This window comes from Echinops telfairi, unplaced genomic scaffold (genome assembly GCF_000313985.2).
Source record: "Echinops telfairi isolate 266 unplaced genomic scaffold, ASM31398v2 ScPeMD7_5592;HRSCAF=6446, whole genome shotgun sequence".
Classification (NCBI taxonomy): Eukaryota; Metazoa; Chordata; class Mammalia; order Afrosoricida; family Tenrecidae; genus Echinops; species Echinops telfairi.
Genome location: NW_022109491.1, coordinates 21,689,284 through 21,701,749, shown reverse-complemented (window position 1 = coordinate 21,701,749; position 12,466 = coordinate 21,689,284). Strand labels below are relative to the sequence as shown.

The 12,466-nt window shown below is 51.5% G+C and overlaps 1 protein-coding gene across 3 annotated transcripts in view; it reads left to right on the top strand.

Annotated features, from left to right (window-relative positions):
- Positions 1–1,819: 1,819 nt before the first annotated feature.
- CEP250 (centrosomal protein 250) overlaps positions 1,820–12,466 on the top strand; it is a 32,816-nt gene continuing 22,169 nt past the window's right edge. For 2 of the 3 annotated variants that reach the window (XM_045295206.1, XM_013008129.2), the window contains exons 1-10: positions 1,820–1,916; positions 2,404–2,565; positions 3,088–3,266; positions 3,525–3,707; positions 5,226–5,370; positions 6,871–7,017; positions 8,301–8,531; positions 11,030–11,223; positions 11,472–11,599; positions 11,809–11,978. In XM_045295206.1, coding sequence (XP_045151141.1) covers positions 1,836–1,916; positions 2,404–2,565; positions 3,088–3,266; positions 3,525–3,707; positions 5,226–5,370; positions 6,871–7,017; positions 8,301–8,531; positions 11,030–11,223; positions 11,472–11,599; positions 11,809–11,978 — 1,620 coding nt within the window. In that variant the 5' untranslated portion in view covers positions 1,820–1,835. Of the gene's footprint in view, positions 1,917–2,403; positions 2,566–3,087; positions 3,267–3,524; positions 3,708–5,225; positions 5,371–6,870; positions 7,018–8,297; positions 8,532–11,029; positions 11,224–11,471; positions 11,600–11,808; positions 11,979–12,466 lie in introns of those variants that run through there. The other variant, XM_045295207.1, reaches the window with a different exon arrangement.

The following is a 12,466-nucleotide window of genomic DNA, read 5'->3' as shown; positions in this document are numbered from 1 at the left end:
AACTAGAAGAAAGTTGTATGTTTCATCGTTACTACCCTGCACCCTGACTGACTCATCTCCTCCCCGAGACCCTTTCGTAAGGGGATGCCCAATTGCCTGCAGATGGGCTTTGGGTCTCCACTCCACACTTACCCTCATTCACAATGATATGATTTTTGTTCTGATGATGCCTGATACCTCATCCCTTCAACACCTCGTGGTCACACAGGCTGGTGTGCTTCTTCGAATGTTTGTCTTTGAAAACCCTTAAAGAAATGTAATATATCTGGTATATATGGCTAACTCAGAAAGTTAATTAGCTCATCTATTCATCCTTTAAGAATTATTAACTGTCTGCTGTCCCTACAACATTCCTCTGTAGAAATGTGTGCAGTGTCTCTGTATCAGAGAGATATGGCACACACATTAGGAAGCACATGGGCAGCCCACTGAGCCACTGGGAATGTGCCGAGATTCACAACCATGTCATATGGGAAACCGAGGGCCATGACCGTGCTTAGCCTAGAGTAGAAAAGTCTTGAGGAAGACATGAGGGCCATCTTCGCGTATCTGACACTGGGGAAGAGAGGGTGGCCTTGATTCATGTTATTCTGAGTGGGCCAAAGCAGCATCAGTGGCTCGAAGTTCTAGGTCGGCTGATTTATGCTAAAAGCTGGAGCTGTGGAGGGGTTGAACTGTCTGTTCAATAGTTGAGCACCCCTGATCTTCTCATCCAAGCTGCAATCAATTGGAAGCGGGGTGCATTTCTGTTCATTTGATTCATTTGGGGCAGGAACTTGCAGATCCAGGTGTCTGTGGGGCGGAAAGAACATCCAAGAGCGAAGTGGATTCTGTTGGAAGAATTCAGATTTTCTAGTGCTGCCACACTTCGTTTTCTGTACTGCAGGGAGCACAACCTCCAAATGGAGGGAGCACTGAGGTGCAGTGGGGGCTGCAGGAAGCTAAGACTGCTCATCCCGTCAGAAGGAGCCGTCAATTGGACAACTTCAGAAAACTTGCCACATAGGAGTGTGGCCTGGGGATGGCCCACTTGTTAAGACTTTGAGAGAAGCCAGAAATGTGGATCTTTATGTACCATGTTTCCATTTTTAAATTTGCTTCTGAATTGCCATGTGGTTGTTGGGTGATGTTGAGTCAGTTCTGACCCCCGGTGACAGAGGAAGACTGCCCCGTCGGACGGTCTTGGCTGTCATCTCTGCAGGAACACATCGCCACCAAAGGGAGGTCTGTCAGCCCGGTGCTCACCTGTTGTGCCACCAGAGCTCCTTAGGCTGCGCAAGGACGAAACAAACCCAACTACAGGCCGGACTGGGCCTTGGGCTGCCCAACTTCGGCAGGCCTTCACTCAGACAAGTAGAGATAAACAGAGAGGAAACCTTGAGTCTTCAAAATTATTCCTAACTTTGGGGCCAGAGTTTTCTCAGGTTTATTCTTAGGTCTCAAGCCTCACTTGGTTGGATAGAGATAGCAGCCATCTCGCCATCCAATAATAACCCAAGCACTATGGATTCTCATTCCTATTTTAAATCAAAGGAAACTAGCCCTCAAAGTAGTAGTTGGCTAAGGTCACCAAGCCAGAGCGCTGGAATGTAGGCCTGGTCATGTAGAGCCCTTAGTAAGCTCATCTGAACTCTTCACCACTGCATGTCACTGCCATCAAATGCCCGAGGAACAGCATTCGGGTCCATGTGTGCTCCAGGATAAAGCGAGGCCAATAGAATAGACAGAATGAGACTTTGGTTGGTGTGGGAAGGGGACTACTAAATCCTTTTCTGAGAGTTTGGCTCAAAGGCTCTGTTTTGTTCCCTGCTCAGGAGTCAAATCACGCAGAATTGATGGAACACGAGGCATCTCTAAGTAGGCATGCCCAGGAGGAGAAGCTATCTTTACAGCAGGTGATCAAGGAGATAACCCAGGTACCGGTGAGCCCCTGGTTCATGGACACCAGATTGTGTGTCTCAGTCGTGTCGTGCCTAAATTCCCACTCTGCCGGCATCTGGGTGGAAGGCTTTATGGGACTGGGTTCCCTGAGCGTGTCTGGAGACTGGAACCCTAAGGGAGGGGTGACTCAGCATTCATGTTGAAACAAGCCCGCTCTTCTGCGACAGTTCTCAGGCCAGAGGCTGGTCTTCATGAACTCACTAGCCTCCTCTTCTGCCCTCATTTTGTTATCACATCACAGAATCTTCTAGCCCTCTTGCTAGTCCTCGGGTTGGAGGACCAAAGGTGGAGTGCTGAAGGAACCAGTTTGGTTTTTTTTGCCCTTAGCTACCTCTCTCCTACACCGCCCTGATAGCGGAGTTGAGGCAACAAAAGATTGGGTTATAGGTTATGTCCCGGTTGTGAATCGTCTATAGGCACAGTCGGTCTTTGTCAGTTGGTGATACCTTGTGTTGGTTCCAGGTCATGGTAGAAGAAGGGGACAGTATGACTCAGAGCTGTGACCCTGAGAGCTCTCTGGAGCTGGACTCAAGTGGCCTCTCCTCCCAACTTGCCCCCCAGGATCCAGACAGGGCTCTCACACTGGTGCGTTCTGTGCTGATCCGGAGACGCCAGGCCGTGCAGGTGAGAAGCCCCAGCATTCCACTCCAGCCACAGGAGTGGGAATCTAAACTGACTTGTGCCGCAGGTTGTCCCTCGGCCCCAGGACCCGCCAGTCTCAACCACCACCTTTGAACTTTGTTGACACCCAGGGTGCTCATAAGACTCTACCCAACTGTCACTGTGGGTCCCACACAGTCTGCAGACCAAGGGCCCCCTCCACATCACACCAGGCAAACCTTGGCAACCGGCGCAACTGAGGGAGCTTGGATGAGCTTTCCCTAACACTTTCCCCCGGGGGTCTGTACCTGATTCTTTCCCAGGGCCCCCGAGCCACCAAACATTTGCAGATCCTGAACTGTAAGACAGGAGCTATAGAGACCCAACCACCTCTCACCTTCTGTTACCTCAACTGGTCACATCTCTTCTCCGCTTACCCTTGTGTCCCTCTGCCCCTTGCCCAGCCCTGCACTGGGGCTTGTGGTATCCCTCTTTTGCCCTTGCCTTCTGACCCACTGTCCCTCTTCTCTCGCTTTCTCTCCTCAGGACCTGAGGCAGCAGCTGTCCAGCTGTCAGGAGGCGATGAGCTTCCTGCAGCAGCAGCATGAGCAGTGGGAGGAGGAGGGCGAAGCCCTGAGACAGCGGCTTCAGGCTCTCACTGGGGAGCGCGACACCCTGGCCGGGCACACTGTGGACCTCCAGGGCGAGGTGGACACTCTCAGCAAGTGAGCAGTGGGCACCTCCTCCAGCCTTCCAGTCCTGGTCCCCATGCAGCCATTTAAGCCTTCCCATCATGCTCTGCCTGAGACCCAGGCCACTCAGGGCTGCCTGCCATGGGGTTCCTTCCCACTCGCCACTGAGGCCGTGATGATTGTCCAAAAGGAGCCCGGGGGTCTCTTTCCTTGGACCACGTGACACCTGCTTCTAGAAAGGATTTGAGGTCTCCGGGTCTCTTTCCATCTCCTGTCTCCCTCTTCTTCCAGGGAGCGGGAGCTCCTGGAGGAGGCCAGGGAAGGGCTGCAGCAGCAACTTCAAGTGCTGGAGCAGGAGGCTTGGCGGCTGCGGAGAACAAACATGGAACTTCAGCTGCAGGGGGACTCAGCCCAGGGGGAGAAGGAGGAGCGGCAGGAGGAGCTGCACCTGGCACTCCGAGAAAGGGAGCGTCTGTAAGTGTGCCCGCCAGCAGTCTCAGAGCCCTCACCACGCCCCCACCCCTCTCTCGGAAATCAGAGTAAATGGAAGCCTGGCCTGCAGTGGGTCCAGATTAGCTTATTGCTCCTTCCTCTGCAGAAAGATGAAGATAGAAAGTCCACCCAGGCTTTACTGATCATCCACTGGGGGCTACAGAAGGGAACACGGCCCAGGCCCTGCTCTCCAGGAGCTGTCTAGTGGGGGAGACAGACAAGTAAACAGCTAACTGGCATGAGGCTGGTCCAAATACTGGTTCCTTAGAGCCTCCAGCTAGGTGCTTTGGGAAGTCAGAGTAACGGGTTAATTGGTGATGACTAGGAAAGGTGGTGCAGTGGTTACAAATTGGGCCGCTAAACCACGAGGTCAGCAGTTTGAAACCACCAGCTATTCCGAGGGAGAAAGACAAGGCTTTTTACTCCTTTTCAGAGTAACCACTTCGGAAACTCACAGGGGCAGTTCTACCTTGTCCTATAGGGTCACTGTGAGCTAGAATGGACTTGATGGCAGGGAGTTTGGTTTGGGTCTTTTTTTTGGAGGGAAAGGTTCATGGAGCCAGGGGCTTTGAGCTGATGTATTTTCATTGGTTGGATGTAGAAGGACGAAAGGAACAGACTAGCAACTGTGGGAAAGCTCACAGCATCTTAGAGATGGCTGAGCTGTCAAAAGGGCAGACCCCATACTGGGAAGTCACAGAAACCCAGAGACAAGGGATGCTGATTTGGATGATTTCCCCAGGTAATCTGCAAATTCCTAGGCAAAGAGTAAAGGCTTCAGAGCCAAGCAGACACTTGGCTTAAATGATGACCCTGCCTGTTGGATGGATTTGTAAAAGTGGCCTGGTCATTCTTCCCTTGAAGTGCCATGTGGGGAAGATGGGCGCCTGTGTGCTGAATCCCATCCGAGAGCCTGGCACGTGCAAGGTCCTCAGTGGCTGGTAGCAGGGACCATCTCTTCTCCATCTGTGGTGGCATGTGCCCTCCTGTCCTAGCCCAGTTGGCGTGAGTCATGGAATCTTGCAGGGTCAGGGAACTGCCATCAGGGTCATGACTTAGGTTCAGAAGGATCTCCCAGGTGCCAAGGAGAGAGATAGGCAATCTACAGAGAGATTTACATGTTTTAAACCTTATATTCATAGATCAAGATTGCATGTATGCATTTCAAAAGTCAGGACTGTGCAAAAATACAGACCCAGAGAAGTGTCCTTCCCACCCCGCCCCCTCCTCCAAGAGATGGCCATTTTAATGACTCTCTTCCTGCTCTTCCCAGGGCTGCCTTCTAAAAAGAACAGGCTTCTCTTCTTAGTTTCTCTGATTTTTTGCACAAAAGGTAGCCTGCGATGTGCACTGTTCTGCACCTGTCTCTTTTTCTGGGAGGGGTTTCCTTTTCTGTTTAGAGACCTTCTTTTCTTTCTGCCCAGCAGAGATAACGACATTTCTATTCTCTTTTGGAGACTCCCTCGAACCTCTTCTACCCCCCTCTCCTTCCCATCTTAGTCAAGAGACACTGGCGAGCCTCGAAGCCAAGCAGACAGAATCCCTCAGTGAACTGATCACCCTCCGCGAAGCCCTGGAGTCGAGTCGCCTGGAAGGGGAGTTGCTGAAGCAAGAGCAAGCTGAAGTGACCGCAGCGCTGGCCCGGGTGCGTAGGTCTCCTCCCCTCCTTTGCCGGGCGGGCAACCAAGACAGATGTGTTTCCAGGTGAAGGGCATGCATCCTGCCTCATTCCTCACCCTTCAAGCCATGGCCCCTCATATTTCTTGCCGAGATGACTGGTTTTTGTGGCTGGGTTCTCTCCCTCCATCTGTGTTGGAACTAGAATGGGTTTTTAAAGGTATACATCTGTCCATCTCTTTTGTACAAAACTCCTCGGTGCCCCAGTGGTTAAACTTCCAGCCAACAGTAGGCCCATTAGGTGATTAGTAACACCAAGGAGGTCCGTGCCCACCCAGGACCACATTGCACAGGGAAAAAGCTCAGAAGGCAGGAAGCGGGTAGGAAAGAAGACAGGCAAATAGAAACGGGAAACCCAGGGCAGAAGTGGGAAGAGTGCTGTTACACCGTGGGGGGGTGCAATTCATGTCACAAAACCAAACGGGTGTGGATCTTGGATGGAAAACCAAGGTGCTCTGCCAACTCTCTCGCAAATACAGAACAAAAAGTTAAAAACAGAGCAAAAAACAGTCAGTGATTTCCAAACTCTTTGGCACCAAATTCAAAGCCTCTTGCCATCTGGCCTGTGCTGTTCCTAGCTTCCTCTTCCACTCCAAATTCCCTATTCCAACTTGTGGTCTCTCGACTCCTGCTGGCATTCACTGCTGTGGAGTAGGCTCCCAACCCATGGTGGCCCCCTGCTCAGGTGGGTGATGTGTTTCCAGGCCCTGCACCATCCCCGAGATCAGTTGTGGATCGGACTTCTGTGATCCATGGGGTTTTCAGTGGCTGATTTCTGAAAATACACCTCCAGGCCTTTCTTCCTTGCCCCTGCTCGCAACACAGACAGCATTCTGTTAGACCACCCTTTTCCCCTCCCTTCGTGTATACTCTTCCCTTTGCCTGGACTGCCTGTTGTCCTCCCTGTTCAACCAGCAAACTCCTACTGACCTCTCAATACCCCAATTAACTGGCAGTCACCCTGCCGAGGAGCCTTTTTGACTCTGACTTATCGAATGCCTCCTTTTCGTGCCAGGCCATTTTGTGTGTGCATTTTCTGTAGTCGTTACTGTGTCTGTGCCTCTACACCAGTGCCTCCCAAAGTGGGTGATACCACTCCAGCGGAGTGGGCATACTGGAAGGATCACGTGAAGTGAGAGGGAGGCTGAAAAGGCAGACACCTACACTTTATCCTGGATGTGGGCTACCGCACAAGAAATTTTTTCATTGCCAGGGGGGGCGCTGAGTAATTTTGTTTGAAAAGGGCTACTGGGTCAGGTAAGTTTGGGAAGCTCTGGTCTATACTGTGATCTGCAGTCTTGCTCATCAGTGAATGAGTAAATGAATCAAGGGAAAACGTGCTTGGAATGTCAAGGAGGGACAGAGGCAACTGATCTTTGTACAAAGAAAGCAGCAGGTGCTGGGGGTGGGGGCGATTTATGGTGGCAGGCAACCTGGAAATTGGAACTCATGACCCTGGTTTGTCTAGGCGGAGCAGTCCATTGCGGAGCTGTCGAGCTCTGAGAACAGCCTGAAGGCAGAGGTAGCTGATCTTCGAGCTGCAGCTGTCAAGCTCGGTGCCCTAAATGAGGCTTTGGCCTTAGATAAAGTGGCACTAAACCAGCAGCTTCTCCAGGTGAGCAACGATTTCTCTGATCCCTGGGCTTGGGCTGAAGCCAGATCAAGAGCAAGCAACATTTAAAGCTGGTGCCCTTGACAATGGAGAGCCCCCAAATGGGTGGGTCCAAGACAAGTCTGCTCCCAAATGTAGTCCTACAGTGAGCAGAGCGGACATTTAGAATGCAAAGCTGAGCGAAGGCTTTAAAAACTGACCTTAAACCCAAAGCAAACCCTTGCCCTCTACTCAAATTCCAACCTAGAAGGGCCCTGTAAGACAGCAGAACGCCCCTAGGGTTTCCAGGGCTGTGAATCTTTACGGAAGCAGACGGCCACTTCTTTCTCCCATGGCAGGTTCAGACCAACTTTTTAGGTAGCAGCCACCAAGTCTCCCAAGGGTTGATCTCAGCCATAAAAACAGTCTCCTACACCCAAAACCAAGCCACCTGGAGGCTGTAGGATCCATCACCAGGCTGGGAAGGAGTCCCCCAGCCAGCGCCTCTGAAAAAAAGACTACACATTTAGGTTTTTCATCTGTTGCCTGAGATAGCATCCCCCACCAGAAAAAGATCAGCCAAACAGCCTACATCCTAAAGATCCTCTCGTTGTAGGTTAAAAATTGATCTCCTCCCTACACCTCTCAGGTCTGTGTTCCTTCTTACTAAATTCTGAGAGCCGGGTGTTGCCCTTTTTGATCCCCATGCTCAGCATGTGCATCCATGAAGACCCATCCAATCGATCTCAAACGCCAAACCAAACTCACTGCCTAGAGAACATGACCCTACAGGACAGGGTAGAACTGCCCCTGCGGGTTTCCAAGATGGTAGCTCTTTACAAGAGGAGAAAGCCTCGTCTTTATCCAGTAGAGCAGCTGGTGGTTTCGAGCTGCTGACCTTGCAATTAGCAGTCCAAAGTGTACCCACTATGCCACCAGGGCTCCAGTCTGTCCCAATACCTGGAATTTAGGCATCAGTTCAAAGGAATGGGTTCTCCCCTCATAAACACTCCTGTGTTCATCCTTGATGACGAATAAATTCAGGTCATTCCAGCCTCAGTACCCAGCCTCTAAACCATTGGTTCTCAACCTTCTAATGCCGCGACCCTTTAATTCAGTTCCTCATGTGGTGGTGACCCCCCAACCATAACATTATTTTCCTTACTACTTCATAACTGTCATTTTGCTACTGTTATGAATCAGGCAAGCCCCTGAAAGGGTCATCCGACTCCCGGGTAGGGAACCACTGCTCTAAACTGTAACAATTGTCTTTGATGTCCTTTCCCCTTTCTCTTGTTGGCCAGTAGTTAGAACAGGAGAACCTGTCCACATGCAACAGAATGGAGGCTGCAGAGCAGGCGAGAAACGCTTTGCAGGTGGACCTGGCGGAAGCTGAGAGGAGCAGGGAAGTCCTGTGGGAACAGAAAACCCACCTGGAGACACAGCTGCAGAAAGCGCAGGAGACTGGGGCCGAGCTGCAGGCTGATCTCAGGGGCATCCGAGAAGAGAAGGAAGAAATTCAGGGGAAACTGAGTGAGGTGAGAAGACAAAGTGATCTCCATGCTCGCTATACAAAATCAGAATTCTGCCAGGATGCATTCAGAAGTGAAAGGCTTACTTCCTTGAAATGACCGGTGCTACTCCTGTACGGTATGATCTTCCTGATTTTTGTTTTTCCAAGACAATGTGTCAGCCAGCTCCAGAATGAGAATGAGTTTCAGTCCGAAATCTGCCTGTACGGCCGACTTGTACATCTGTCAGAACACTTCCTGTGGCTTGTATCTAACGCATTTGTCGAATGTTTGTCTTAGTCTGTAGTCTATAGTAAATATTAAAGACATACTTCCAGATACATGGAAACATCTTTGAAGTAATAATATAGTAATAATAATAATATTTTGCTTTGCATCGCACAGTAACACCTGTTTGCTATTATGAACTAATAGATATACCTCGAACCTTTAGTATCCTATGCTTTCTGGAAGTTGGTGTGTAACTACAAGTGGTATGTAAGTCAGATGTTTGTAACCTGGTGTCTACTGCACAGAAATGACATGTGAGCGTGCATGCAGGTGTACATGCTGTTGTAGTTAGCTAGTGCTACTCTAACAGAAATAGTGCAAGCTGAGAGTTTTAACAAACAAATTTATTTTAGGAGGTCAGAAGTATGAATTCAGAGCAAAGCAGGAGAAGGCTGGCTCGCTCGCTCACTCTCTCTCTCTCTCTCTTTCTCTCTCTCTCACTTTCACCTGCTCCTGGGGGATGACGTTGCAGCTTGGCATCTCTTTCCCCATATCTGCTTCTTTCCCTTGTTAAATTAATTTCTCGGAAGAGATGAACTCCAGCCCCTGCTTGAACCCTGCCTCATTAACATAGCAAAGACAACTCATTCACAAATAGGATCTTCACCACATATTGGGAGAGGGGGGGGACCCAAGCCAATCCATAACATATCCACATATAATAAATTAAGTATGATTATTTGCAGAAATGATCCCTTAAGGTTTTACATGTTATTTTCCTACTTCCTTTTCTTACAAATGTCCTTGGTCTCTGTTCTCCACACTCACCTCAGAAAGTGGCAGTGGCAGTGCGTGGGCAGACAGAGCTTGCAGCCTGGGCTTCTCTGAGCCGCCTTCACTGGTTCTGCCACCTTGGCATCTCTGGACACTCCTCCCCCACTCTCTCTATTGGCATCTTCTGCTTCCTGTGCCCCGACCCCCTGCTTCACCGCCTCCCTCTCCGATGCGCTCATTGCACTTGGTGATTCTTTCAGCCATCACCACCGTCATCTGTGTCCTTGTTAGCTGTGGACAGCTCTCCATCATTGGACCAAAGGCAGGGCCATGTCTCACTTGCTTGTATTCCTCCAGCTTTTAGCACAGTGCTGAGCACATGGCAGGGAGGGGCTCTGGTCTTCGTTATCTAGTGCTACCATCACAAATGCTACAAGTGGACAGTGTGGCTAAACGGACATGTATCCTCTCCCTGTGTAGGAGGCTCGGAAGTCCAAGCTCAGGCTGCTGCCTCTCTCTGTTGCCTTAGTTTGGGAGGAAGATCCTGATCTCCTTTCAGCATCTGTGGGCCCAGCATTCCTTGGAGATCTGTCAGTGCTATTGCGGCCCACCTTAAGGCCATTACAACTGATTGTCGGATCACATCAGGTCACCTCACTGGGAGGTGGTCGCATCATGACATCACTGCCCAAACTGAGAACTGTGACCCAGCCAAGTAGACACAGTTGGGGCAGGGGGCATTCAATTAAAAACCCTGGATACATTTTTTTTTGCCAGTGACCAGGCTCAAAACTGCCCTAGTGGTATAGTGGTCACATGTTGGGCTGCTAACCACAAGGTCTGCTGTTTGAATCCACCAGCCAACCCTTGTGAGAAGCACTTGGCTTCCTACTCCCATAAAGAGTTACAGTCTCAGAAACCCACTGGGGCAGTTCTACCCTCTCCTATAGGGTCACTCTGAGTCAGAACTGGCTTGATGGTGGGCGGTGAGGGAGGCTCAAGTCTCTCTCTCTGCTCCCTACCTGCCTCCAAACCCAAGCCCACTACCATCCAGTCCATTCTAACACATAGTAACCCTATGTAGGGCTTCTGAGGCTTTCAGTCTTTAAGAGAGCAGAGAGCCTCATTTTCCCCCTTCAGAGCACCTAGTGGGTTTGAACAACTGGCCTTGCAAATTAGCAATCCAGTGATTATCCAACAGCGCCACCACCAGGGCTCCTTACCAGACTCGTTAGTGCCCTGAGCATTAATTACGCAGCACTTCTTTCTCAGGGCACTGAGTCACTGCTCTCTGTTATCATGTGTGTGTCATATCGTCCCTACTGGGCAGACCCTGTTATCATGTGTGTTCATATCGCCCCTGTGGGGAAGACCCCCTGCAGTCCCTAGCACAAGGCTCTTAGGGCAAAGCACCAGCTCAGTGGGATGAGCGGTGCTCAGGGATCCCAGCTGGGCTTGGAACCTCTAACCTGGTGGTGGAGGTCCCGGGAGCATCCTGCTCACCCCTTCCTTCTCCTCAGGCATGCCAACAGCAGGAGGCATCCAGGGCTCAGCTGGAGCAGCTGCAGCAGGAGACACAGCGCCTGGCAGACATGCTGACCAGGGCCGTCCAGGAGAAGGAGACCCTGGTGCGAGAGAAGGCAGCTCTTGAAGTGAGACTGCAAGCTGTGGAGCGGGACCGGCAGGGCCTCTCTGAGCAAGTGCTGGGCCTCAGGTAGGGCCCAGCCCCAGCTCAGCTCCCTGTCCTCTGTGGTTGGGTTCTAGAAGAGTTCAGAGTTTGTAGTTAGTTGGAGATTTGAGCACTCAGCCGCTCCTTGGGAGAAAGACCAGGCGATCTGCTCCTGTAGAAGATGGTCTCGGAACCCCTGTGGGGTGGCGGCGAGTCCCAAACTGGCCAGGAACAGCAGCATCAGACGGCCCAAAGGGTGAGAACTCTGCCTGACCCCTGACCTTTGCTGACAGCTCGGCCAAGGAGCTCCTGGAGGGCAGTCTCTTTGAGGCCCAGCAACACAATTCTCTAATTGAGGTCGCCAAGGCGCAGCTGGAGGTCCAGATTCAGACGGTCACTCAAGCCAAGGATGTGATCCAAGGTAAGAACCTGCCTGGGCCAGGGCCCCCTCCGTGCCACGGGGATGTAGACAGCCAGGCCACGGGAGGCTGTGGTCCTGCCCCAGCAGGCTCAGGGTCAGCTGCCCCATTGACACAGGGGGTGCTCCTGAGGGAGGGAGGGAGGGGAGAATGTTATTAGATGGAAGTGGGGCCGAGGCGCTGGGCCCTGGTCTTACTCCTGGCATCTCAGGGGAGGTGAGGTGCCTCAAGCTGGAACTGGACACGGAGCGCGGCCGGGCAGCGCAGGAGCGGGATGCAGCAGCCAGACAGCTGACCCGGGCTGAGCAAGAAGGGCAGGTTGCCCTGCAGCAGCAGGAGGCAGCCCACAAGGAGGAGGTGGCCCAGCTCCATGAGAAATGGGTAGGTGGTGGAGGCGGCCTCCATGAAGTGGGTGCTCCACGTGATGGCTCTCGGGGTGAGATAGTGCTGTTGCGAAGAGTAAACCCAGCGTGCCTGGTAGCCATCTTTGCAGCTGGTATTTGATCTAGACCAGATACGTAGGTTCCCAAGCTTATTGGCCCTTTTCCGAAACAATGCTGCTCAATGACTTCCTGGCAATGAAAACTTTTGTATGTTAGCCCATAATCTAGGATAAAGTGTAGGCATAGTGGTTATGTGTTGGGCAGCTAACTGCAAGGTCAGCAGTTAAAACCACCAGCCCCTCTGTGGGAGAAAGATGAGGCTTTCTACTCCTGTAAAATTTACAGTCTCGGAACCCCACAGGGGCAGTTCTACCCTGTCCTATAGGGTCGTTATGAGTCAGAATGGCCTGGACAGCACCAAACAACCACCACATCGAAGACATACTGACTGCGCTTCAGCTGACCAGTGCTGCTGCAGTGGTGACG